The sequence below is a fragment of the Stegostoma tigrinum genome, chromosome 1, assembly GCF_030684315.1.
Source record: "Stegostoma tigrinum isolate sSteTig4 chromosome 1, sSteTig4.hap1, whole genome shotgun sequence".
Taxonomy (NCBI): Eukaryota; Metazoa; Chordata; class Chondrichthyes; order Orectolobiformes; family Stegostomatidae; genus Stegostoma; species Stegostoma tigrinum.
This window is the reverse complement of record NC_081354.1, coordinates 166075699-166102834: the sequence shown is the minus strand read 5'-3', so window position 1 is coordinate 166102834 and position 27136 is coordinate 166075699. Positions and strand designations below refer to the sequence as shown.

Here is a 27136-nt window from a genome sequence, read left to right as displayed (position 1 = left end):
CCGGGTACAGTGGATGCAGTATACCACATTGGCAGATGTGCAGGTGAACCTCTGCTTAATGTGGAAAGTCATCTTGGGGCCTGGGATAGGGGTGAGGGAGGAGGTGTGGGGGCAAGTGTAGCATTTCCTGCGGTTGCAGGGGAAGGTGCCAGGTGTGGTGGGGTTGGAGGGCAATATGGAGCGAACAAGGGAGTCACGGAGAGAGTGGTCTCTCTGGAAAGCAGACGGGTGGGGATGGAAAAATGTCTTGGGTGGTGGGGTCGGATTGTAAATGGCGGAAGTGTCGGAGGATGATGCGTTGTATCCGAAGGTTGGTAGGGTGGTGTGTGAGAACGAGGTGTTGTTCCTTGGTGTTTCCTTGGTGTTGTTCACGTACTATAATGGTTAGAAGACTCCCTTTTCTGTGATTCTTTGAATTTCCATTCTTTCTGCTTCCCTATTTTTGATTCCCTTTCCACTGCTGCTTTTTGCTTATGTATTTGCATCTGTTCTTATTGTCATAATACATGGTCGGGCAAAAGAGAAAAAAACCTCAAGACTTCATTGCACGAAGAGGGATATTACTGTTGTAGTTCCTCATAACATACCAAGAGTAACTGTCTGAGTATCTGTTGTTTTTTTTTGGTTAGGCCAGTGGAAGAATGTTACTGAAGGAAACGGTAACTTGGGATAAAGTTTGCTGCAATAAATACGTGGTCTGTTTGTCTCTGGTTGAGATTGCTAATGCATGTCTTGCTAATGACCAGTTTTGGCTTTCAAAAATTAGAGGTCAAACAAAATGCTTTCTTACCTCCTATTTCCTTTCCATTCATTGCATGTGGTGTTTTTAAAATGGGTCTGAATTGCACTTCAGAGCTATTATACGAAAAACATTTTCTTGAAGGCAATGACTGTGTTCAGAAAACACAATAATTTCATCACTGACAAAATGACTGTGTGGCAGCACAGATCCTGAGTGAAGTAATTGCAGATGATACTCAAAATTGTGTAAGGTAGCAACTGAGGATTCTGGCAATACATTTTATTAGTGTGTGACCGAGTACTGCTGACTGAGAGCCTCACCATAGTCATGCTTTTCATTAGGATACCAAGCATGATCAACAAATTATCCAAATGAGTTGAGGAATATTTGTTTCGGTAGATGCTGGGATATTACTTTCATACATCATAATCTGTGAATTAAATTCATTCATTCATTTAATAAATAATCTCACTCTCTGTTCTTAGCTTTAGAGAAAATAAGGTTTTTAATTTTTCATGTGTATATACTATCTTCAGTTCAAGCAGTTTGATGTCTGCTATTCGCCCAGGTCCTCCTCCTCCAAATGAGGCTAATCAAAAGTGCTGACCCCTATGAAACAGCATAAGTAAAGTTTATTGTTTTGATGTATAGCAGCTGTTTGTTTCAGAAATCCTTTGAAGTAAACTTTTTTATATGATGTTATTGGCACCAATATTAAAAAGAAATTTAGGGATATATTTGCATTTTCGATGGAGATTTAAAACTACACGTTCGATCATAACTTGGTAATTGGCGCTTAGTTAAAACGTTAGTTCTGAATTCCAAACCACTTCAGACCTCGAATGGCAGTACACTACTTATGGTGCTCAAACTTTGTTTTAAATGTTCCCATTTATTTGTTCACGACACACACTCTTTCTTCCTGAGTCAATTCTCAGGATTGCACTTAAATTGGCACTGCAAGGTGAACTTTGTGAACGCTCCTGAAGCGTTCCAGGGAATTTTCCAGCTGCCTCAGTTTTCGTTTGATGCAAGTGGGAAATTGGGATGGTCTATCAAAATGTGGTCTGTTGTGGTTGATATTTTGATCTGATTTTACAACGCACATTGAAATTAGCCAGTATGGTGGATATTGTCTCTTTTGTGCCAATATTTTATTGTAACATAATACTAAAGATTGCAGCTGTCCAATTTGTGCCATTTTATCCTTTCAACCATTTGTAAAATGAGTATTTTCAGTGCTGTTGCTGTGAATATATTCCATCTTTTGTGCTTCTAACAAGAAGCACTTAAGCCGTCTTGGTGCTTCCAATTTCAGAGCGCCTATATAATGTACAACATAAGCCAAAAATCATTTACCCCATTGTATCAGTGACTGGCTGTCTTCTGTTCTGTATGCCTGTGTTTTTCTTACAACCTTTGATCTGCATGACTTGCTTTCCATGATCTGCTCATAAACAAAGTTTCTCGCTGTACGCTGGTACACATAACAATAAATCAATCAGGAGCTGTCCACTTGATGGAGCTGTCCACTTGATTCCTTGACCTGCCACCCCATAATGCTGCAAAGTGCTTTTTCTTAAGTGTATACCTAATTTTTTTGTAAAAATTTGTGGTTAGATTTTTGCGCCTATTTATTTAAGGCAATACATTCCGTATCTCTCATCTCACTTGTCTCTGCTCCCCTTTTTTTGTGCTGTAATTCTGTTAAATCTGTGTCCTCAAGTTATCAATCATCTTGCCTGTAAAAATTGTTTTTATCTTATCCGTTTTATTAAAATCTGTAAATTTTGTGCACTGCTGTAAAATCTCTGATTTTGCTCAACAAGCATTGGCCAACCTTCCCTTGACTCTCCTAACTAAACTCATTCATGCCTGGTATTTTGTAGCGAGCCTTTAGACCATAAGAGCATAAGATGTAGGAGTGGAAGTAAGGCCATTCGGCCCATCGAGTCCACTCCACCATTTAAATCATGGCTGATGGGCATTTCAAATCTCCCCGTAGCCCTTGATTCCTTCTGAGATCAAGAATGTGTCGATCTCTGCCTTGAAGGCATCTAATGTCCCGGCCTCCACTGCGCTCCGTGGCAATGAATTCCACAAGCCCACCACACTCTGGCTGAAGAAATATCTCCTCATTTCTGTTTTAAATTTACCCCCTCTAATTTTAAGGCTGTGCCCACGGGTCCTAGTCTCCCCACCTAACGGAAATAACTTCCCAGCGTCCACCCCTTCTAAGCCATACGTGATCTTGTAAGTTTCTATTAGATCTCCCCTCAACCTTCTAAACTCTAATACGTACAATCCCAGGATCCTTAGCCATTTACCATACTTTAAACCTACCATTCCAGGGATCATCCGTGTGAATGCCTGCTGGACACGCTCCAGGGCTAGTATGTCCTTCCTGAGGTGTGGGGCCCAAAATTGGACGCAGTATTCTAAATGGGGCCTAACTAGAGCTTTATAAAGCCTCAGAAGCACATCGCTGCTTTTATATTCCAACCCTCTTGAGATAAACGACAACATTATATTTACTTTCTTAATCACGGACTCTACCTGCAAGTAAACTTTTAGAGAATCCTGGATCAGCACTCCCAGATCCTGTTGTACTTCCGCCTTATGAATTTTCTCACCATTTCGAAAATAGTCCATGTCTGTATTCTTTTTTCCAAAGTACAAAACCTCACATTTGCTCATGTTGAATTTCATCAGCCGTTTCCTGGACCACTCTCCTAAACTGTCTAAATTTTTCTGCAGCCTCTCCATCTCCTCAGTTCTACCTGCCTGTCTACCTATCTTCGTATCATCGGCAAACTTCACCAGAATGCTCCCAGTTCTTCATCCAGATCATTAATATATAACGTGAACCACTGCGGCCCCGACACTGAACCCTGCGGGACACCACTCGTCACCGGTTGCCATTCCAAAAAAGAGCCTTTTATCCCAACTCTTTGGCTGTCTGACAGAAGGCAATCCTCAATGCAAGCCAGTAGCTCACCGTGAACACCATAGGCCCTCACCTTGCTCAGCAGTCTCCCGTGAGGCACCGTATCAAAGGCCTTTTGGAAGTCTAGATAGATAACATCCACTGGGTTTCCCTGGTCTAACATACTTGTTACCTCTTCAAAGAATTCTAACAGGTTTGTCAGGCACGACCTTGCCTTACTAAATCCATGCTGACTTGTTTTAATCTGACACTGCACTTCCAAGAATTTAGAAATCTCATCCTTGACAATGGATTCTAGAATTTTACCAACAACCGAGGTTAGACTAATCGGCCTATAATTTTCTATCCTTTACCTTGATCCTTTCTTTAAACAAGGGGGTTACAACAGCAGTTTTCCAATCATCTGGGACTTTCCCTGACTCCAGTGACTTTTGAAAGATCACAGCCAAAGCCTCTGCTATTTCCTCAGCCACCTCCCTCAGAACTCTAGGATGTAGCCCATCAGGGCCAGGAGATTAATCAATTTTTAGACCTTTTTAGCTTTTCTAGCACTTTTGCTTTTTTGTAATGCCTACCATACTCAACTCTGCCCCCTGACTCTCCATAATTTTTAGCATACTACTCATATCTTCCACTGTGAAGACTGACGCAAAGTACTTATTGATTTCTTCAGCTACTTCCTTATCTCCCATCACTAGTCTTCCAGCATCAGTTTGGAGCGGCCCAATGTCTACTTTTGCCTCTTGTTTGTTTCTTACGCATTGGAAGAAGCTTTTACTATCATTTCTAATAATACTAGCTAGCCTACCTTCATATCTGATCCTCTCCTTCCTTACTGCTCTCTTTGTTATCCTCTGTTTTTTGTAGCCTTCCCAATCTTCTGATGTCCCAGTGCTTTTGGCCACTTTATAGGCTGTCTCTTTTTCTTTGATATATTTCCTGACTTCCTTTGTCAGCCATGGCTGTCTAATCCCACCCAGATAATCTTTCTTTTCTTTGGGATGAACCTCTGTACTGTGTCCTCAATTACACCCAGAAACTCCTGCCATTGTTGCTCTACTGTCTTCCCCGCTAGGCTCTGCTTCCAGTTGATTTTCGTCAATTCCCCTCTCATGCCCCTGTAATTACCTTTTATTTAACTGTAACGCCATTACATCCGATTTTGCCTTCTCGCTTTCAAACTGCAGACTGAACTCTACCATATTATGATCGCTGCCTCCTAAGTGTTCCCTTACTTTAAGGTGTTTTTTAAAGTCAGGCTCATTGCATAGCACGAAGTTCAGAATAGCCTGCTCCCTTGTGCGCTCCTTCACAAACTGTTCCAAAAAGCCATCCTGCAAACATTCCATGAATTCTCTTTCTTTGGATCCACTGGCAACATTATTCACCCAGTCCACCTGCATATTGAAGTCCCCTATGATCACAGTGACCTTGCCTTTCTGACATGCCTTATCTATTTCTCGGTGCATCTTGCGCCCCTGGTCCTGATCACTGTTAGGAGGTCTGTACATGACTCCCATTATAGTTTTTTTGCCTTTGTGGTGCCTCAACTCCAGCCACACAGACTCCACATCCTCTGACCCTATGTCATTCACTGCCGTAGATTTAATTTCACTCTTAACTAACAAGGTAACCCCTCCCCCTCTGCCCACCTCCTGTCTTTTCGATATGTTGTGAATCCTTGGATGTTTAACTGCCAGCCCTGAACTCCCTGCAACCAAGTCTCTGTGATGCCTACCACATCATAATCATTCAAGAGAATTTGTGCTATTAATTCATCTACTTTGTTGCGAATACTACAAGCATTTAGATAAAGTGCCTTAATGCTAACTTTTTTTTATCATTATTAGAGATATTGGAAGTCTTAAGACGTCTTAAGCTATCCTTCCTTTTTGCTGTATTCCTAGGGGTGCCTCGAGCTTCAACTCACCTGTACACATGCTGTCCTGTTGCTTATCTTTCCATTTAACTCTATACTCCCTGTCACTTTCACTCCTCCCCCCCCCCCCGTCCCCCCGACTCAGAAGTTCGCTGCACACCTTCTTGACCTCTACTCCTAATCAGAAAGAGAGTCAGTATAAGTGCGTAACTTTCAGCTTGATAAATAGTGCAGTTTCCACGAGTTGCCATTTTGTGGTGTATCAATTATTTGGATGACGAGATGGACTGCGATGTTGCTGGACTTGCTGTTAATACAGGGGTAGGAATGAAGCTGTGAGGATGATCCAAAGACCCTGCAAAAAGCCATAGGTCGGTTCAGTGAATTGACAAAGTTGGCAGTCAGAGGATAATGTGGAAAATGTGAGGTTGCCCATAGCAACAGCCAGAAGAGTAAATTTTTTTTAACCCAAGTGACAGACAGAATGCAGAGCAAAGGGCTTTTACTGACCTTGTATAAGAATCTCAGTTAGTGTGCAGGTACAGCCGATAGTGAGGAAGTGAATACGATAACAAGGTGTGGAGCTGGATGTGCACAGCAGGCCAAGCAGCATCTGAGGAGCAGGAAAGCTTTAGTTCATTGGGGATGATCTGGTTCCGTAGGCAGGGACTAAGAAAGATGTGGCTGTAGTACCTGGTTTGCTTCAGGACGTGGTCGAGCAGTTTCAAGGCTGAAGAAATTAGAGTTGCGGCAGGACAGAGATCCTCCAAGGTTTAAACCCCACTGTGAAGCCTCTTCTAAGGATGCCTATCCTGAAAAAGTTACCCTCCTCCCTCCAGACGAACCTCAGGGGATCTCTCTCCCGCTGCGTATCTACCTAACTTCTCCTCTATCCATCTTTGATCCGCCTCCCCCACTCTCCCTACTTTTATTTCAGAACCCTCTTTCCCCCTCCCCCCTTTTCTGATGAAGGGCCTAGGCCCGAAACATCAGCTTTTGTGCCCCTAAGATGCTGCTTGGCCTGCTGTGTTCGTCTAGCTCCACACCTTGTTATTTCGGATTCTCCAGCATCTGCAGTTCCTTTTTATCTAAGGTGAATAAGATGTTGGCTTTGGTTGCAAGGGGTAGAGTAAAGGTGGTGTTTTCTAAATAAAAGGCTGTTGCTTGAAGATAATTGGAAGTGAGCAGAGAGTACAGCTGTAATGATAGAGACTTCACGGCTCCAGCAGTACAATTTTGTTAAGTTCACTCGATTTGTCATTTAGAGTATGACCTTGAAACAGTCATGTTGACTAACTTCTCAGGGATGCATTCTACAAGGCTTGTAATTATCATCCTATCTGATAAAAGATTGCAAAATCCTGAATTAATATTTAAACTAAAAATATTTAATTGCTAATTGCTTCTGCGTTCATGCAATGCTTCAGACTTGGGCATGTTTGTAACCCAGTTCTCCTCTGAATGGCAGTGAATTGCTTATGTTACTTGCCGAACACTCTGGAGAACAGGAGTTCAAATTCATTCGTGGTAGATTTTAGATTTCAGGAAGCTGGAAATAAATTTGCCTATGAAAGCAAAGCTCTGAGACTACCAAAAACACATGCTGCTCACTGTCCTTTTTTTATCCAAGGAAGTAAACCACCTCTTCCTTGCCCCACCTGGCCTATCTGATTCCAGGAAATCCACAACACATCATGGATCCCTAGTTCTGAGTTGCTACTCCATCTGAAGTCTGTTCCGTTCAGCATGACGGAGGGTATCATTCCTCCATGTGAGGCAGCAGTTCAAAGAAGAACAAAGAAAATTACAGTATGGGAGCAGGCCCTTCGGCCCTCCAAACCTGCTCTGATCGAGATCCTCTGTCTAAGCCTATCATCTATTTTCTAAGGGTCTGTATCCCTTTGCTCCCTACCCATCCATGTACCTGTCCAGATACATCTTAAAAGACACTATCGTGTGTGTGTCTACCACCTCCACTGGCAACACGTTCCAGGCACCCACCGTCCTCTGTGTGAAGAACGTTCCACGCATATCTCCCTTAAACTTTCCTCCTCTCACTTTGAACTTATGACCCCTAGTAATTGAGTTCCCCCACTCTGGGGGGGGGGGAAGCTTCTTGCTATCCACCTTGTCTATACCCCTCATGATTTTGTAGATCTCAATCAGGTCCTTCCGTCAATCTCCGTCTTTCTAATGAAAATAATCCTAATCTAGTCAACCTCTCTTCATAGCTAGCGCCGTCTATACCAGGCAAGGTCCTGGTGTACCTCCTCTGCACCGTCTCCAAAGCATCCACCTCCTTTTCGTAATCTGGTGACCAGAACTGTACACAGTACTCTAAATGTGGCCAAACCAAAGTTTTCTACAACTGCAACATGACCTGCCAACTCTTGTACTCAGTACCGCATCCAATGAAGGAAAGCATGCTATATGCCTTCTTGACCACCCTATTGACTTGCATTGCCACCATCAGGGAACAATGGACCTGAACACCCAGATCTCTCTGTAAATCAATTTTCCCCAGGACTTTTCCATTTACTGTATAGTTCACTCTTGAATTAGATCTTCCAAAATGCATCACCTCGCATTTGCCTGGATTGAACGTTATCTGCCCAACTCTCCAGTCTATCTATATTGTGCTGTAGTCTCTGGCAGTCCCCTTCACTTTCTGCTACTCCACCAATCTTTGTGTCATCTGCAAACTTGCTAATCAGACCACCTGTTCAAAGATGTCATTACACACCCAGAGAGCAAGTGGGGCTTGAATCCAGGACTCCTGGTCCAGAAATAGGGGTGTTACTACTGCATGACTTGACCCCTACCTTTTGTACTAGTAGGTGTTGCAACCAGTTGGATCTTGTTGACTGAGGTCCTGGATTAGGATTCTTAATCCATCAGGAAAGCCCTGACTGATGCGCACAACCAGGAGATTTAGCGTCTTATCAGTTCAAGGAACTGACTCCACGCTGGCTGGCCACAAGTTAATAAAGGGTGACTTGGTGACGGGATGCTGGCCTCTCTGCACTTACTTTTCGGTACGCTTATTGTAAACCATGCAACTGAGTGCACCTGGATCTGGGTTTTATGTCCCCCTTCTGAGGGTTTACTTGTACACCGATTTACTCCTCGCTGTCTTTGGTTCTGTCTTCGGTTCTGTCTTCATGTCTGTATGCCTGTTGGTATCCTGTGTTTCTAACTTTGATAAAAAGATATTTATGACTTCAGTTCATAGAATCCCTACAGTGTGGAAACAGGCCATTTGGCCCAACAAGTCCACACTGACCTCTGAGCATTCCACCCAGACCCATGTCCCTATAACCAACCTAATCTATCATCCCTGAACACTATGGACAATTTAGCATGGCCAATCCACCTTGCTTGCACATCTTTGGACTGAGAGGAAACCCACACAGACATGGAGAGAATGTGTAAATTCCGCATAGTCACCTGAGGGTGGAATCAAATCTGTGTTCCTGGAGCTGTGAGGCAGCAGTGCTAACCACTGAGCCACCATGTTGTTGATGAATAAAGATGGGCAATTGGACAACATATAGAAATGAGGGCCGACAAGATGGAAGTTGTTGGGAAATGAATGTGTGGATTAGAAAGTTGCACGATGAAGTATCAACATTGCTGGCAAAGAATTAAGAGGAAATTACCTGCAAGTCCCTTCAGGAAGAAGCGTTCTTCTTTCACCATTGTAATACATTAACTACCTTGTTGTAATAGATTTGAATGGAGAATTTTAATGCTTTATTCTTTCAACATGCTTAAGTAAACCATTTGTCAATTTGGTCAATGTGCTGTGGAGTGGCAAATAGAATTTAAAGTGAATAAATGTGATGTACTACATTTTTTGGTAACACAAACAAGAACAGGACTTGTATAATGATTGGCATAACCCTGGGTAGTGTTAACACAGTGTGGAGCTGAAAAAACAAAGCAAGTCAGGAAGCATCAGGAACAGGAAAGTCAGCATTTTGGGTAGGAACCCTTCATCAGAGCTGATGAAACTCCACACTGTATTGACTCTGACTCCAGCATCTGCGGTTCTTGCTATCTCTGGGTAGTGTTGTACACTAGAGAGATCTCAGTACATAATTTTTAGAAGTTGTGCCACAGGTAGAAAGGGTTGTTAAGAATGTGTTCAGCATGCTGCCATTCTCACTCTTTTTGAGGTATATGAGGCTTTTGAGGTTTTAACAATATCTTGTACAACCTCTTCTGGAGGACTGTGTGCAGTTCTGGTTGCCCTCTTGTAGGAAGGGTATTATTAAACTGGACAGGGTTCGCAAAAGATTTTCTGATGTTTCCAGGACTGGGACTTCATTGACTGGTGCTTTGGAGGTTGTGGGGTGACCTTAGAGGTTTATAAAATCATGAGCATAGATAAGGTGAATGAAAAGGGCCTTTTCCCTAGGCCAGGGGAGTTCAGAATTACGGACCGTATTTTTAAGGTGCCAGGGGAAAAAGATTTCAAAAGTACACGAGGGCCAACTTTTTTATGGTGATTCAGAATTAATTGTCAGACAAAATGATGGATGCAGGTACAGTTAAAACATTTAAGAGACATTTGAATAAGTTAATGAATAGGAAAGGTTTGGAAGGATATAGGCCACGCGCAGGCAGTTGGGCTTAGATTAGTTTGGGACCTGATCAGCGTGGACTGATGGATCAAAAGGTCGATGTTTCCTTAGTATATGACTCATATCATGGGATTTATACTTGACCTCATACAAAATTATTACAAAATTAGTTTTATTACTTTTACCTTTTCTGACATTCAAACAATAGTGTTTAAAGCAGTGTGAACAATAAATTTTCCTGCAGACCTCTTTGTAACGTTATAAATCCTCAGTGTTTGTATGTTGCTTTGAGGATTTTGAGCTCATGGAAATCTACTTCAAGGTGTTTTTTGAAATAGCATTTTAAACTTGCGGGCTGTATAAACTGCTTGCAAAGTAGTTTGGTATTTGATTTGATAATCTTAAATGACTCTTTAATTCATTTGTGGCTGACTCTGTACATAGTCTTTGAACTACAGGACTGTATATCAACTGTAAACTGACCCGAGGCAAGTGAAATTCCATATTTGACTCTTGTTATAAATTTTTATTTCCTCACCCAGGTGGGGTATCATGTTCAGGTTTCATTTAATATAGTGATAGCGCAGCTCTAGTACAACGGTTATAGATTAGAACAATAATAAAACATGATGAGAATAAAGCTATAATTTTTTCTTGTGCAGCAATTAAAAGAATTTGAAATTTACAATTACTTTTTGTATCTGAAATCAAATTCATATAGTATAAATCTGAGGCATTCAGAGCCAGAATTTGCTGGCGAAACAAAGACACTTTTTAAATTATGGTGCCGTTGTAAACATGGGAAGTATTTGGTAGTTTCAGGAAAAATGTTATCAGAGTTGGGAATGGCCATTAGTTCTAAAAAGGAGTGCATCACTTTGCCCACAGCATCATGAAGTGTTGAACTCCCTGTCAAATTAGTCATAATTGTTAAGAAATTGCTGTGTTTGTGTACTAATTGCAGTCTCTCAGACTTTGGTTTGATAGTTAACAGCATGTGCACATCTTGTTATTAGAAAATGAGGAATTTCCATACATTGAGTCCTGGATGCCGAACCTCTACTTGTGGAGCAAAAATTGTTGGTAATGTGCAAGTGATCAGAATTCAGAGTGCACAAATGTTTGTAAGATTATGGTACTGGAGGAAGTTAGTACCTGGGAGGGAATAGACCGTGGACAAGTTAACAATGTAGATAAAAATTGAGACATTGTTTTCTATTGTAGCTATGCTAAATGTAAATCTTGTGCTCTTTTTAAAATTTAAATCACATTAAACTGGTAGTTGCAATGAGGAACATAGAACATAGAACATTACAGCACAGTACAGGCCCTTCGGCCCTCGATGTTGTGCCAACCTGTCATACTGATCTTAAGCCCATCTAACCTACACTATTCCATGTACATCCATATGCTAGTCCTGACTAATAGAAGCTAAAGAATGAATAACTTAAAATTTAAAAACTGCTTTAACAAAAATCAGTTTTAACATTCAGTTAGTATAAAAGTGACTGACTGACTGACTTTGCATAAATGCCACCTTTTCTACTTGAAACAATTTAACAGCTAATTCCCTGACTTCATTTGAATAATAATTTTGAGTGAGGTGTGCTCTTGTCAAATTGTGATACCAGTATTGCAGTGTCTGGTGCTGAATTTATTTATACCTTGTTCCACCATGTATGTTTTAAAGCATCTACGGTATGTTTGAACGAAGGGTCTGTTCCTGGGCTATATTTTTCTGTGTTCCATGTTGGATGACTGTAACTCTGTGACCTGTCAGAGATGTGTTAGAGGCAGTTACAATCAAAAGATGTTTGAACAAGGACATGATCAGGAAAGGTTGAGAGGGACATGGGTGAAACGCAGGTGGATGAGACTAGTTTAGTTTGCGAAACCTGGTCGGCATGGACGAGTTGGACTGTAGGGTCTGTTTCCGTGCTGTGTTATTTTATAATTAATTTCAAGCTCCACCATTCTGAAAATGAGTGCTAATGTTGCACTGACAGTGATTCACCTGATTAAGACGATTACTGAAAGGGTAATTGGTAAAATCCCAAGAGCCATTTCACTTTGTGAACTAAGTTTCTGATTGTACGGAAATAACTGATTATGGTAGGGGTCATAAAACTAATCAATTTCAGAGGCAAATATCTCTAACAATTAACTCTAGGTTTATTACTGCTGCTGTGTATAGTTTTGGTTGCCATATTTAAATAAAATACAAAGTCACTTGAAACGAAACTTTTTTTAGGGATTGTAGCAGAACTGATAAGTTACACCATCATGAAAGTCTGAAGAGGTTAGCTATTTCTGAGAAACCCAAGAATGGTCTTTAATTATGGCAGGTTTTGATTAGCAAAGCTGTGGAAGCCCTCGGGGGTCTCTTTTTCAAACTGAATACAAAAACAGACAATGAGAATTGAGGTTGAGTTGCAGTTCTAACAGAAGGCTGAAGGGTAATCTGATGTAGGATTATAACATCATGAAGGGCACGGATAGGTGAATCAAGGTTGTTTCCCTGAGAGTCGGCGAGTCCAAAGCTAGAAGGCACAGGTTTAAGCTGAAAGGGGAAAAGATTTAAAAGGGGCTTCAGAGGCAACTTTTTCACGCAGAGGGTGGTGCATGGATGGAATGAACTGCCGGAGGAAGTGGTGGAGGCTGGTGCAATGAAAACATTTAAAAGGCATGTGGATGCTTGTATGAATAAGAAGGATTTCAAGGGATTAGGGCCAAAAGCTGGCAAATGGGACTCGATTAATTTAGGATATCTGGTCTACATGGACAAGTTGGACCAAAGGGTCTGTTTCCCATACTGATATCTTTATGGCTCTGATTCTGTAATTTAATTGCTTTTTTAGTTGGATGTTGAATTGATCAATCAAGGGAGGATTGGAACTAACCAGACAGCCACAGACCATCTTGATTGGGAAGAAAGGTGGCGGGGGTGGGGGGGTGGAAACTGTTCCAACTGAGTTTTGGCAGGATAGTGATTTTTGGACACTGCTGGAGACAGTGCTTGTTTTTTACTGTTTCCCTGGTTTCACTTCAGTTTTTGTTGACAGTCCTCAGAATAGGATCCCAGTCATGAAGAAATAAGTTAATATTTCTAAAATCTGCTGAAACTTTGTATTAACCAGTGACTTTGGAATTCGAGCAAGATATTCAGTGTTACTTGTGACCAATGTATTGTTCAAGGATTTCAGGAAGACTTGCTATCAGTCATTGGATACTATTCATTGTACTGGTAAATTACGACTCATATTTTCTCCTCTACTCCCCTTCTTGAACAGGGGAACCACATTAGCTATCCTCCAGTTGTCTGGCACTATTCCTGTAGACAATGATGAGTTGGAGATCAATGCCAGTCTACCCTGTTAGTAATTTTTAAGAGGGGGGGAAAAAGTGAATCTGTTATAATGCAGTGGGGTCTGGCATGGATAGCAAGTGAAACAAAGCAGGTGCTGGTTATTTTTAATTAAGGGATAATTGGGTAACAACTCGACTGAGTAAGGTGGGTATGGTCACGTGGCATAGTGATACGGCCTCTACCTCCAGAGCTAGAAGGTCTGGATTCAAGTACCACCTGTTTCAGAGATATTTTGTAACACGTCTGAGTAAAGTCATGGAGCTGTACAACATGGAAACAGACTCTTTGGTCCAACTTGTCCATGCTGACCAGGTATCATGAAGTAATCTATTTCCATTTGTCCACATTTGGCCCATATCCCTCTAAACCTTTTACTATTTGTATACCCATCCTAATACCTTTTAAATGTTGTAATAGTGTACTAGACTGCAACACTTCCTCTGGCCCCAACAGTGAATTTCACTGTTTGTTTATTTTCCTTAGTAGGATTCTGACGTCCAGAGATAATTGGCTGCACAGGTCTACCGCTCCGTTGTTTTCTCCTCCCACGCAGTCCTTGCACTCACTTCCTCCCTTCTTTTAAGGTGCTGTTGCTTTGATCCTCTTCTCCCACCTTTCCCCCCCGCCCCGCCCAGGTTGATTTAAAATAAATAGCAAAGAGATGGCTTGTGGATTTGAGAGGGTGCTCCTGTGATGCTGTAGTAGTGTACATATCTCTGGGCCAGGAGGCCTGGGTTCAGATCCCACCTCTCCCAAACTTGTTTTCTAACCTGTCATAGTCGTCATGACATGGAAAGAAGCTCTTCGACCCATTATATCAGCACTAGGCATCAAACTATGATCTATTTTAATCTCATGTTCTAAATTTGGTCTCTGCAGTGGCATTATGTAAATAGTTGTTGTTTAATGTCTTGAGGGTTGACCTCACTACAGTTCTTCTATGCAGTGCTAACTTCCTTGCCTTGTTTATTCCTCCTTAACTGTATCAATTCTCACTTTGCAGGATTAAACTCATTTTGCCATTGTTCAATCCGTTTGACCAGCCTGCTTATCGTCCTTCAGTCTCACAGTTTAGCACTTCACCAATTTTCATGATGTCTGCCAACTCATCGTACTTCCTTTACTCAAATTTAGATGGTTAATCTATACAACAAACAGGGTACCCATGGAATTCTGTGGACAGAGGTTTCCAGTTACAAAAATGCCCTTTGACCATTACCCTCTGCTTTCTGTTGTTCAGCCAGTTTTGGATCCAGTTCGCTCTGGCTTCTTAACCAGTCTGCCATAGGAGACCTTGTGAAAAGCCTCTGAAACTCATGTTGTCTATTAATCACCTTTTTTGAATTTATTTAAATGTGATCTGTCCCTTTAAAAAGCCATGCTGACTATCCTTGTCCAAACTTGTTGATTATAATACTTAGAATATATGTGGGGTGCCTTACCTCTGAGCCAGGAGGCCTGAGATTAAATCCCACCTGCTTCAGAGGTATGTAGTAACTTCTAATTGTGGGTTGCTGGTTAATAAGGCATACGGAATGCTTGCCTTATTAGTTAAGGCATTGAATACAAGAGCAAGCATATTATGATGGAGCTGCATATGACAGCTGGAATGCAGTGTGCAATCCTGGATGCCACCCAGAAGGATGTAGTCGCACTAAAGAGGGTGTAAATGTTACCTGTGCTGAAGAGAACCTAGATTGGCTGGGGTTATTTTCATTACAGCAGAGAAAACTCTCAGGATTGGGGAGTGGTTGTGATATCCAGTTGATGTGCATAGACAGGGTAGATAGAGAAACGTTTCACCTTAGAAGGAGGGTCAATTACTTACAGCCTAGTTTTAGAGTAAGGAGCAAGACGTTGAGAAGATCCAGAACTGCTTGGAAGGGTGCTAGAGGTGCACACCTGCCATGTTTAACAACAATTTAGATGTTGACTTAGCTTGTAGCCTTGTGTGCAGTGACCATTCAAGTGCTGGTTAGTAGGATTAGAATAGATAAATGTTTGAACAGCATGGACATGATGGGCCAAAGGATCTCTTTCCATACTGTAAAATTTATCATTCTCTGAAGCAGCAGCACAAAGGTGTTGTAAAGTTTCCAATTCCTGTATTGGTAGCTTTTTCTCAATTTCTACCCAATGAGCATGTGGTTATTTTTAAATTTTGAGTGAATGAGAAGTGGTTCACAGCAATTTCGATGAATTCCCTGAATGTGGAATATGACCAGGGAGAGAAATCTTGGGCCTTTGTGGTATTCCTGTTTCTGGACCTCATTGTTGCCTTCCTTCCTTGCTCTCAATGCTTTGTGTGCCAAGAATGGGAATGTTGTCCATAGCAGAGTTAGACTGTTTCCTTGGTCTTGCAGAATTTCTTTTGATTTCTGCACTTTTAAATTTTTTTATTTTCTAAAAGAATAAATTCTATGTTATTCAACCACATGAAAAACTTGAGATTCAATTTGAATTATACCACTTTCAGTGCCAACTTTGTTAGGTATTGTGCATCAAGCTCTACTTCTTTTGTTTTTATTTCAAGGTTCAGAGGCAGCATATGTAGCAGAGAAACAGCTAATGTTTTCAGTCCAGTGACCCTTTATAAGAACTAGTCATGTTGGTCATAACCGATCATATTTCTTCGTAATTTCTTTCATGAAGGCAGTTTTTGCATAACTGATCAGAACCACTGCTTTGAATCTGGTATTATACAACTTCTGAACAGTTCTTTAAAATGCTTGAACCTCACGAGCACCACCTATGACACTGCCTAGTATACATAAAAATATTTTGGCTTCCTTTCCAACAGTGAAAGCGCCGACACTTTCTAGAAAAGTAGCATCCATAACTATACCTGTGATCGCTCTTTCTATCCACACAAGTGGCTTTTGTTAACAGATAAGTCACATTTTGTGTTGAGTATAAATAACAAAACTCAACCATTCCAGAATGGGTAAAAACGTGGTTAGGGATACTTATTAAAATAAATGGATCGGACAGCAATACAAATAATTACAATACAATCTATTTTTGTGAACAGTTATTATTTTTAAATTTGGCAAAATGTAGGTCTTCTCAACCTAATAAAATAAAAACAAAGGTCTTCTGCACTTCACATTTTGTTTGAAAGTTTGTTCAGCATATGTTAGTTTAAGTCAGTTACGGAGCTTAATAGCCATTAAATGTTTGAGGATGGAAAGTTGGTCATTAAATTACCTTAGAAAATGGTGTCTCTCCTCAATTCCATCACATTTTTCTTGCCACACCTGCACACAAAGATATGTGACAATAGAAGGAGAGATTCAAGAGCTTTTGAGTGAAGATCAGACATGGCTTATTTCTGTCTTTTCAAAAGAAAACACACCTTTTAAAGTGCTTTTTTGAGGGTACACGGACCTGGGATCAGTTTCAGTTCTATAAATTGGTTTTGTCTTTTTGTTTTCATAAGCTCTTCATCAATCAAATTATTTAGTTTTTAATATCTTATTGTCTTCGCAATATTACTCACTGCTGTGAATACACATGAAGATTGGAAGAAAGATGATGAAACATCAGACCAAGTTCACGCAGTTAAGTTTGTTTTAATTATTCACTTGTGGTGCATGGGCATCGCCTGCAGGCCGCATTTATTGTCCATTCCTAACTGCCCTTGAGAGGATGGTGGCAAGCTGCTGCCTTGCGCTGCTGAAGTCCTGTGATAGGATGGCCTACAATGTCTTATCAAGGCAATTCCAGGATTCAGTGATACATTTCCAAGTTGAGTTCAATTATTTTTTATTTGATAGAGTATTTAGAACTTGGACCATAAAGCAGAAACAACCTGTCGTAAAAAGTGTGTCTAAGGATAGGCAGGAGCACTTCACATGCACTGATCTGGTTGCTGTATATTTTGTCCATAATTAGTGAGACATAATCGATTTCATTGTACTCATTTGATCTCTCTTCTAGGACTTGGTGAATATTGACATGTTTCTTACAGCAAAGGAGGTGGAAGAATCACTTGAAAGGCAAGAGACAGCGACTTGTCTGGCCTGGTGTCATGACAACAAATCAAGGCTGAGGAAAATGAAGGTGCGTTCTCAAAATAAATTGTAAATGTTAACTATTAGCCAATCGTATGTGTGTTATGATGGCTGCATCTGAAGACCAGCTGAAAATTCTTGCTGTGGTTCAATGATTCTAATTGTGTGTTTAGTCAGTTTTCTTAAGGGAATAATAGAAAACATTACTTACATTAACAGCTGTAGAAGACAAACTATTTTTGTGAACAGTTATTATTTTTAAAAAGAAATGAGGTTCGAGGTCCGTCTAGAATAGACACCTCATTCAGTATGTGAGAGATGGTTGTGTTTATGAATAGATGCATATTCTATGGTGTTCATGACTGGAAAGAAAATGTGAAAGACTATTAGTTTTGTTGTCAGTTCAGGAGAATCTACAATGAAGAAGTTCATGTAAACGTGAAGCTTAGAAGCAAGTTGTTCACTTCGGCAGACAGCAAGTCTTGCATTCAGAAACAAGTCTAGTGTTTTACCAGGGAACAAGTTAGCTCGGTCAAATGGTTTCCCTTAATTTCAGGTTTTTTTTTATTGAATTGAAATTCCATCATCTACCATGGTGGGATTCACACCTGGGGCTCTGAATTAACAATCCAATGATAATACCACGAGGCTATTGCCTAGTCTGAGATATGCGATTGTAATTTCCCTGAGGTTTTCTCTGTAATGGGTAGTGTCACCACAGATTGAAACTGTTTTGCTGTGTGTTTAGATATTGCTAACTTTCTAGAATATTTTGCTTTTATTTTACTACTTTTTTGAGATACGCTTCTGTTGTTCAAGAAAATCTGCGGTGTATTATTTTTGTGTCTTAGTGACTGTTCTCCACCAGCTTCATGATGACATGCAAGCCACGATACTCACTAACAGATCATACCACAGACTCTGTAAAGGTGTCAACTGGCATTGAGTAAGGGTTCATCTTCCTCACTGCAACAGTTTGCCCCATCTCCATGAAACTTTGAGCCAGGGTGGAGAGGACCTACAGGATGAGCAGGAAACTGTTCAACCTTTACTTCCACGCTAGAACCAAAACCATGTCCACTTCTATCATCAAGCTGCAGTGCGCAGACAGTGCCTGTGTATGCACACACTGAGACTGAGCTACAAACCATCATCGATGCGTTCATTGAGCATTTGAGATAACAGGTCACAGACTAAACCTCTGGAAAACAGGTTCTTTCCCAGCCACTCCTGCTACACTACCCTCAACCCATCAAAATCCACAGTGAGCCTCTGGACAACATGGATCATTTTCCTTACCTCAGGAACCGCCTCTTCAATCAAGTCGATGTTGATTAAGAAATCTAACTTTAGCTTCAAAGTGCCAGTCCTGCCTTCGAATGCCACAGGTACTGTGTGTTCCAAGTCCATGACCTCAAACCCAGCACCAGGCTTGTTGTCAACAGTGGTCCCCCCCGCCTTTTTGTTTGCATCAGAAACATGGATTATGTGCAGCAGACATATCAAATCTGGAGAGTTATCACTAGTGCTGCCTTGCAAATTTCTGCAAATTCACTGGCAGGGAAAGTATGCCAATGTTTGTGTTCTCTCAGAAACCAGCACCCACTGAATTGAAGCACTGATTGTGCACAATCAGCTACAATGGGTAGGCCACATTGTCTCCATATCTAACACAACTCCTCAAATAAGTGATCTATTTGAAGTTCTGCAATGGTAAGCAGTCACTGAGGGCAGAGGAAACACTACCAGGAAACCCTGAAAGCCCCTCTGAAGAAATGCAAAATCTTCGCTGCCACATGGGAATCACTTGCACCGAGAGAAATTGGAGAAGCAGCATCTGCAAAGTAGCCAACCATTTTCAGTAACACCAAGTGGAGCACATGGAGGCCAAGTGCAAGCAATGGAAAGGGCACAGAGAATCTAGTCTGTCCCACCCAAGTAAGAGTCTGCAGTTCCAGACCAGACTATTCAGCCCCTGTGTAACCCACGACTCTGCAGTGGATGCAAGTCATTCTGAACCCTGAGGGGCTACCAAAGAAGTATTTCACTATTCTCTCAAACCAGATGTTTTCCCATTTACTGTAATGCTTATAATTTAATTTCCTAGTCTTTAAATATAAATTCACATTTAATACTGTAAAGAAATTAGTTAAATATAAGCACCACGGATAAGTGAAAATAGGGCAGGAGGACATAAATAACATAATGAAGGATGTTGATAGCGAGAAATATATAGTTATAAAATAGGACTTGAGAATGATGAATCAGGGAAAATAAAGGAAAAAATCTATAAAAATGATTTCTAACAAAACCGCAACAAGACAACAGAGATAACAAGGTGTAGAGCTAGATGAACACAACAGGCTGAGCAGCATAATAGCAGCAGGAAAGCTGATGTTTCGGGCCTAGAGCCACCTTCAGAAATGTGGGAGGGGGAGGAGGTTCTGAAATAAATAGGGAGAGATGGGGGAGGTGGATAGAGGAGAAGACAGATGGAGAGGAGACAGACTGGTCAAAGAGGTGGGGATGGAGTCACTAAAGGTGAGTGTAGGTGGGGAGGAGATGGGTCAGCCCAGGGAGGATGGACAGGTCGAGGGGGCGGGCTGAGGTTTGTAGGTAGGAGATAGGGGTGGGGCTTGAGGTGGGAGGAGGGGATAGGTGGAATGACAGGTTGGGGAGATGGGGACGAGCTGGGCTGGTTTTGGGATGCGGCATGGGGAGGGGAGATTTTGAAGCTTGTGACGTCCACATTGATGCCATTAGGCTGCAGGGTTCCCAAGCGGAATAGGAGTTGCTGTTCCTGCAACATTCGGGTGGCATTGTTGTTGCACTGCAGGAGGCCTAGGATGGGATGTTTTCTGCGGAATGGGAGGGGGAGTTGAAATGGTTCGTGTCTGGGAGGTGCCGTTGTTTAGTGTGAACTGAGCGTAGGTGTTCTGCAAAGCGGTCCCCAAGCCTCCGTTTTTGGTTTCCCTGATGTCGAGGCGGCCACAACGGGAACAGCGGATGCAGTATATCACATTAGCGGATGTGCAGGTGAACATCTGCGTGATGTGGAATGTTGTCTTGGGGCCTGGGATGGGGGAAAGGGGGGAGGTGTCGGGACAAGTGTAGCATTGAGTATGGTCTATATCCTGTTAGAAACAGCTAAAGGGATACACTGCTTGATATGATCCACCAACCCTTGGGACTTAAAGTCTTACCTAGTTGGTTATCACACTGACACTGACTGATACACAGTAGTATTTAGTTGTTTGATAAGCCGAACATTGCCTTGGCTTGACAGCAGCTAACTGTTAGTGGGGAACACTGCTCGTGTTGCTATCGCATATCAGCAACATTCAACGGGTGGCTTGACCTGCTCAAATTTTTGAGATCGGTTATTCTGAAAGTAGAAGCTGAGGTAGAATCAGCGCTTTTCAGGACCTGAGTGTCTGTCTTGCACCGTTTGAGTTTGTGCAATATAAAGATATGTGTTCAAGAGGAAAAGCTTTGACAAAATTTGATTTCTGTTTAAAGAAAAGAAACAGTTTTCAAATATTTAATTTATTATTTTACATTAGTGTTTGCCAGAGTGAGACACCTTTTGGGTCCTGTGACTCTTTTGGAAAAAAAAACATAGAACATTACAGCAGAGGACAGGCCCCTTGGCCATGATGTTGTGCTGATCTTCTCAGATCAATCTACCCTATCAATGACTCTTCTTCAGAACTGGGCCCATAATGTTAAATATGCTTTCTCTCCACAAATGCTGCCAGACCTGAGTTTTTCTGGCAATTTCTATTTTTGTTTCTGATTTCCGGCATCTGTAGTTCTTCAGTGTTTTTTTTGGTTTTGGATACCTTCGTGTTCATCTTCCAAAATTATATAAACTCTGGGCAGTTCTTACAGATTGGAAGATTGCAAACACAAACCCACTATTTAAAAAGGGATGGAAAGGGAAAAATATAATTCAGACCAGGTAACCTAACATAAGAAATGTGGAAATTGCCAGAATGTATGATAAAAGTTATAGAGCACTTGGAAAGCATTAACGGGATTGGACAAAGTTGGTCTGGTTTCATAAAGGGAAAATCATGCTTGATAAATCTGCTGGAGTTTTTTTACATATAGAATGTAACTCATCAAATAGATAAGGAAGAACCTATGAATGAGATTTTCTTTGAATTTTCAGAGGCTTTTGAGGTCCCACATAAGAGGCTTGTGTGCAAAATTAAAGCACAAGGTAGGGACTAACGTGTTGACATAGCTGACCAAGAGGAAACAGTGGGAATAAATGGGTCTTATTCCAGGTGGGAGGCAGTGACAATTATTTAACTCCAGGGATCAGTGGCTAGGTCCCAGCCATTCACACTATATTTAAATGAGCTGGATGAGGGAACCAGATGCAACACCAAGTTTGCTGATGACACAAAACTGGCCTGACAGAGTTGAGTGGTGGATGCAAGGAGGCTGTAAGGTGATTTAGACAAGTTGATTTAAGTGGGCAGCCCATGGCAAATGCAGTACGTGGCTAAATGCGAATTCATTTGAGTGTAATAAACAGGCAAAATATTAGCGAATTTTGAGACGATTTGTAGCTCATCTACAAAATACCTTGCAAGAACTGTGACAAACACTACACTGGATAAACTGGCAGGAAGCTAGCCACCAGGATACGTGAACATCAACTAGCCACAAAACGACATGAACCACTATCACTCGTATCCTTACATACAGATGAGGAAGGACACCACTTTGATTGGGACAACACATCCATCCTAGGACAAGCCAAACAGAGACATGCACGAGAATTCCTAGAAGCATGGCATTCCAACCGGAACTCCATCAACAAACACATTGATTTGGAGCCAATCTACCATCCCCTGAGAAAAAGAACTGGAAATGACATCACCAACACAAGGAAATCTAACCAGATAAATAGAAAGCGGGACATAACACCAGCGCTTCGTCGGCAGCTCACTGATGTTACCTAGAATGGTGACGAAACGTCTGAAAACTAACCTTCCAGCTCAGCGAGCAAACTCACATTCAGGCAAAACATTAGTTAAATGGTAGTTTACAGGGAATGTGGATGTGCAAAGGTATGAGTGAGTGCCCTTCTACACCAGTTGATGAAAGTATGCAGACAAATGCAGCTGGAATTAAGCAGTTAAGAAGGCAAATGGTATACTGGCTTTCATTGAATGAGGATTAGAACAGACAATAGTACAGAACAGGAATGACCCCTTTGGCCCACAATGTTGTGCCAAACATGACGCCAAATTAAACTAATCCCTGGTGCCTGCCCTTGGTCTGTATCCTTCCAATCCTTGCATATTCACGTGCTTATCTAAAAATCCCTTTAATATCTCTATCGTATCTGCCTCTGCCAACACCTGTGGCAACACATTACACCTGTTGCTTTGTGATTTTAAAAAAAGTAACTTGCCCCTCTGCTCTTGTCTCACCTTTAAATGCATACACCATAGTTTTAGATGTTCCAACTCCTGGGAAAAGGATTTTGATTGCCAACCCAATCCATGTATCTCTTTATTTTGTAGACTTCTGTCAGGTCTCCATTCAGTCTCTGATCCGGAGAAAACAGTCCTGGTTTTCCTAGCCTTTCGTTGTAGCTAATCCAGGCAGCATCCTGATAAACCACTTCTGCACCGCCCCCCACCCTGACCCCCGAAGGCCTCCACGTTCTTTCTGTAATGTGGCAACAGAATTGAATGCAATACACAAGTGTGGCCTAACCAAAGTCTCATAAAGCTGTACCATGACATGCTGACTCTTGTACTTAACGCCCTGACCAATAAAGGCAAGCATACCATTTTACCACCCTATCCACTCATGTGGCTACTTTCTGGGAGCAATAGACTTGACCCCCAAGATCCCTCTGTACATTAATGCTGCTCAGGGTCCTGCCGTTGACTGTGTACATTTCCTTGACATTTGATCCCCCAATTTTTTTAGATTAAACTCTACCATTTTTCTGGCCATATCTGCAGCTGATCCTTTGACACCCTTCCGCATTATGCATAACTCCACTGATCTTTGTGACGTCTGCAAACTAACCCATCCATCTACATTTTCATCCAAGTCATTTTTATGCATTACAAACAGCAGGGATCCCTGTGGAACATCACCAGTCATGGACTTCCAGTCTGAAAAACAACCTTCCACCACTACCCTCTGCCATCTATAGGCAAGCCAGTTCTGAATCCATGTGGCCAAGTCACCGTGGACCCTGTGCATCTTAATCTTCTGGATGAATGTGCCATGACGGACCTTGTCGAGAGCTTTTCTGAAATCAATATAAGCAACATCTGCTCTTGTACCTTCCTCGATTTGCCGCCTTCACATCCTCAAAAAATTCAATCAAGTTAGTAAGACATGACCTGCCATGCACAAAGCCATGCTTCTCCAAGTGGGCATAAATTCTATCTCTAAGAATTCTCATCAATAGCTTCCCAGTCATTGAGAGACTCACCAATCCATAGTTTCCTGGATTATCCCTCTTTCCCTTATTGAAAAGAGGAAAATCATTAGCTGCTTGCTGCTTTCTGGAACTTCTCCTTTAGCTAGCAGGGATACAAAGATCTTGGTCAAGGCTCCAGCAACCTCTTCTCTTGCCTCTTTCAATATCCTTGGGCAGATACCATTGGGCCCTGGGGACTTATCCACTTTAATGTTCTTCAAGAGACCTAACACCACTTTGTTTTCTTGATCTCAAAATGCCCGAGCATATTAGCACGCTCCACACAAGTCTCACTGTCCTCTATGTCCAATATTGATTCAGTTTGGATCTCACCCATATTGTGTGCCCCCAAGCACAAGTTTACTTATTTGTCCTTGGTCCAACCCTCTCACTATTTATCCTCTTATTTTTAATGTATGCATGGAATACCTTAGGGTTGTCTTTAACCCTACCTGCCAAGGTCATTTCATGACCCCTTCTTACTCTCCTAATTCCCTGCTTGAGTTCTTGCTTGCTTTGTTTAAATTCCTCATTGGCCCTGTCCAATTTTTTTTTCCCCCCCCCATGATTAAATTCACAACCTCTCTCGTTTATCCAATGGCCAGTTACCTCATTCAGTGGTGCATCGGTAGAAGTTGATGAAGGACCAAATGGACATGCCAAATTTCCTGAGCTACCTGAGGAAAAAGAGTTGTTGTGCCTTGACAGCTGAATCTACTTGAGGAAAACCAAGATAGGTCGTCGGTTTTTGTCACTGAGGAAATTGATGCTGTTCACCCTCCATCTCAGGTTCGTTGGTGTAGATGGGAGTGTGATCTCCTCCTTTTTTCAGTCAAAGATCAGTTATTTTGTTTTGCCAACATTGAGCGACAGATTGTTTTCATTTCACCATGTCACCAAGCCCTCTATCTCCCTTCTGTAATTTTGACTCGTCGCTAGATATCCACACCGTTACAGTGGTGTCATCAGTGAACTTGTAGGTGGTGTTTTGTTTGGAATTTGGCAACACAGTTGTGGATGTACAAGGAGTAGAGAAGGGACCTGAGGATGCATCCTTGGGGGAGCTCCAGTGTTGTGTTATTGTGGAGGCAGTGCAGTTACCTAGCTTCATTAATAGCCCGTGGGTCAGAAAGCTGCAGAGGATAGGGGGTCTGTAGGGGATAATGGTGTTGAATGTGGAGCCTTAGTCAACAAGCAGGACTCTGACATAGGTGTCTTTGTCCAGATACTCCAGGGAGGAGAGCTGGGCTAGGGATATGGCATCCTCTGTGGACCTGTTACATCAGTAGACATAGCTTTAGGGTTTTCCTTTATCCTACCTGCCAAAGTCTTCTCATATCCCCTCCTGGCTCTTCTCAGCTCTCTCTTGATCCTTCCTGACTAACTTGTAATTCTCAAGTGCCCTAACTGAGCCTTCAAGCCTCATCTTTACATAAGCCTCCCTCTTCCTCTTGACAAGAGTTTCAACCTCTTTAGTAAACCATGGTTCCCTCGCTTGACCACTTCCTCACTGCCTGAAAGGTCCATGCTTATCAAGGACACGCATTAGATGTTCCTTGAACAAGCTCCACATTTCAATTGTGCCCAACCCCTGCAGTTTCCTTCTCCATCTTATGCATCCTAAATCTTGCCTAATTGCCTTTCCGCCAGCTATAACTCTTGCCCTGCGGTAAATACCTATCCCTTTCCATTATTAAGGTAAACGTAACCGAACAATGGTCATTATCACTGAAGTGCACACCTACCTCCAAATCTAACACCTGGCCTGGTTCATTATCCAGAACCAAATCCAAAGTGGCCTCACCTCTTGTTGGCCTATCCACGTACTGTGTAAGGAAACTGTCCTGGACACATTGGAAAAAAACTGATGCATCTAACGTACTCTACCTATAGCACTTCCAGTCAATATTTGAAAAGTTAAAGCCCCTATAACAACTACCCTGTTACCATTGCTCCTGTCCAGAATCAGCTTGGCGATCCTTTCCTCCACATCCCTGGAACTTCTCGGAGGCCTACAAAAAACTCCCAATAGGGTGACCTCTCCCTTCCTATTTCTAACCTCAGCCCATACTACCTCAGGAGACGAGTCCTCATTAATGTCTATTCTGCCACCGTAATACTGTCCTTGACTAATAATGCCACACCTCCCCCTCTTTTACCAGCTTCCCCGATGTTACTGAATCATCTAAACCCTGCAACCTGCAACAACTGTTCCTGTTCTTGCTGTATCCATGTCATCGAGATGGCCACAACATTGAAGTCCCAGGTACCAATCCATGCTCCAAGTTCATCCCCCTTATTCCGAATGCTCCTGCGTTGAAGTAGACACACTTCAAACCACTTTTCTGCCTGCTGGTACACTCCACAACCTTATTTGAGACTTCACTGCTCTCAACCTCCTGGACACCAGAGCTACAATTCAGGCTCCCATCCCCCTGCTGAATTAGTTTAAACCCTCCTGAAGAGCTATAGCAAATTCAGCCCCCAGGATATTGGTACCCCTCTGGTTCCGGTGTAGACCATCCTTTTTGTAGAGGCCCCACCTACCCCAGAACAAGCCCCAATTATCCAGGTATCTGAAACCCTCCTCCTTGCACCATCCCTGCAGCCACGTGTTCAAATGTGATCACTACCTATTCCTCATCTCGCTTGCACGTGGCACGGATAACAAACCAGAGGTAGCAACTCTGTTTAATCTAGCTCTAAGCTTCCACCCTAGCTCCCTGAATTTCTGCCTCACATTCCCCCATCCCTTTTCCTACCAATGTCGTTGGTGCCTATGTGGACCATGACTTGGGGCTTATCCCCCTCCCCCTTAAGAATCCTGAAAACATGATCCGAGACGGCATAGACCCTGGCACCTGGGAGGCAACATACCAGTCGTGAGCCTCTCTCATTCCCACAGAATCTCCCCTCTGTCCCCCTAACAATGGAGTTCCCACTGACAAATGCTCTCCTCCTGTCTCCCCTTCCCTTCTGAGCAACAGGTACAGACTTTGTGCCAGTGACCTGTACCCCATGGCTTACCCCTGGTAAGTCATCCACTCTTTCTCTCTTCCCCCTCCCCCCAACAGTATCCAAAACGGTAAACTTGTTATTGAGGGGAATGGCCACAGGGGATCCCTGCACTGTCTGTCTG

At 42.2% G+C, this 27136-nt stretch overlaps 1 protein-coding gene across 1 annotated transcript in view; it reads left to right on the top strand.

Annotated features, from left to right (window-relative positions):
- The window catches only part of maea (macrophage erythroblast attacher, E3 ubiquitin ligase), a 157457-nt gene that overhangs the window by 57385 nt on the left and 72936 nt on the right, over positions 1 to 27136 (top strand). The window contains exon 4 of the mRNA XM_048545241.2: positions 17461 to 17583. Within this exon, the coding sequence (XP_048401198.1) occupies positions 17461 to 17583 (123 nt within the window). The remainder of the gene's footprint in view (positions 1 to 17460; positions 17584 to 27136) is intronic.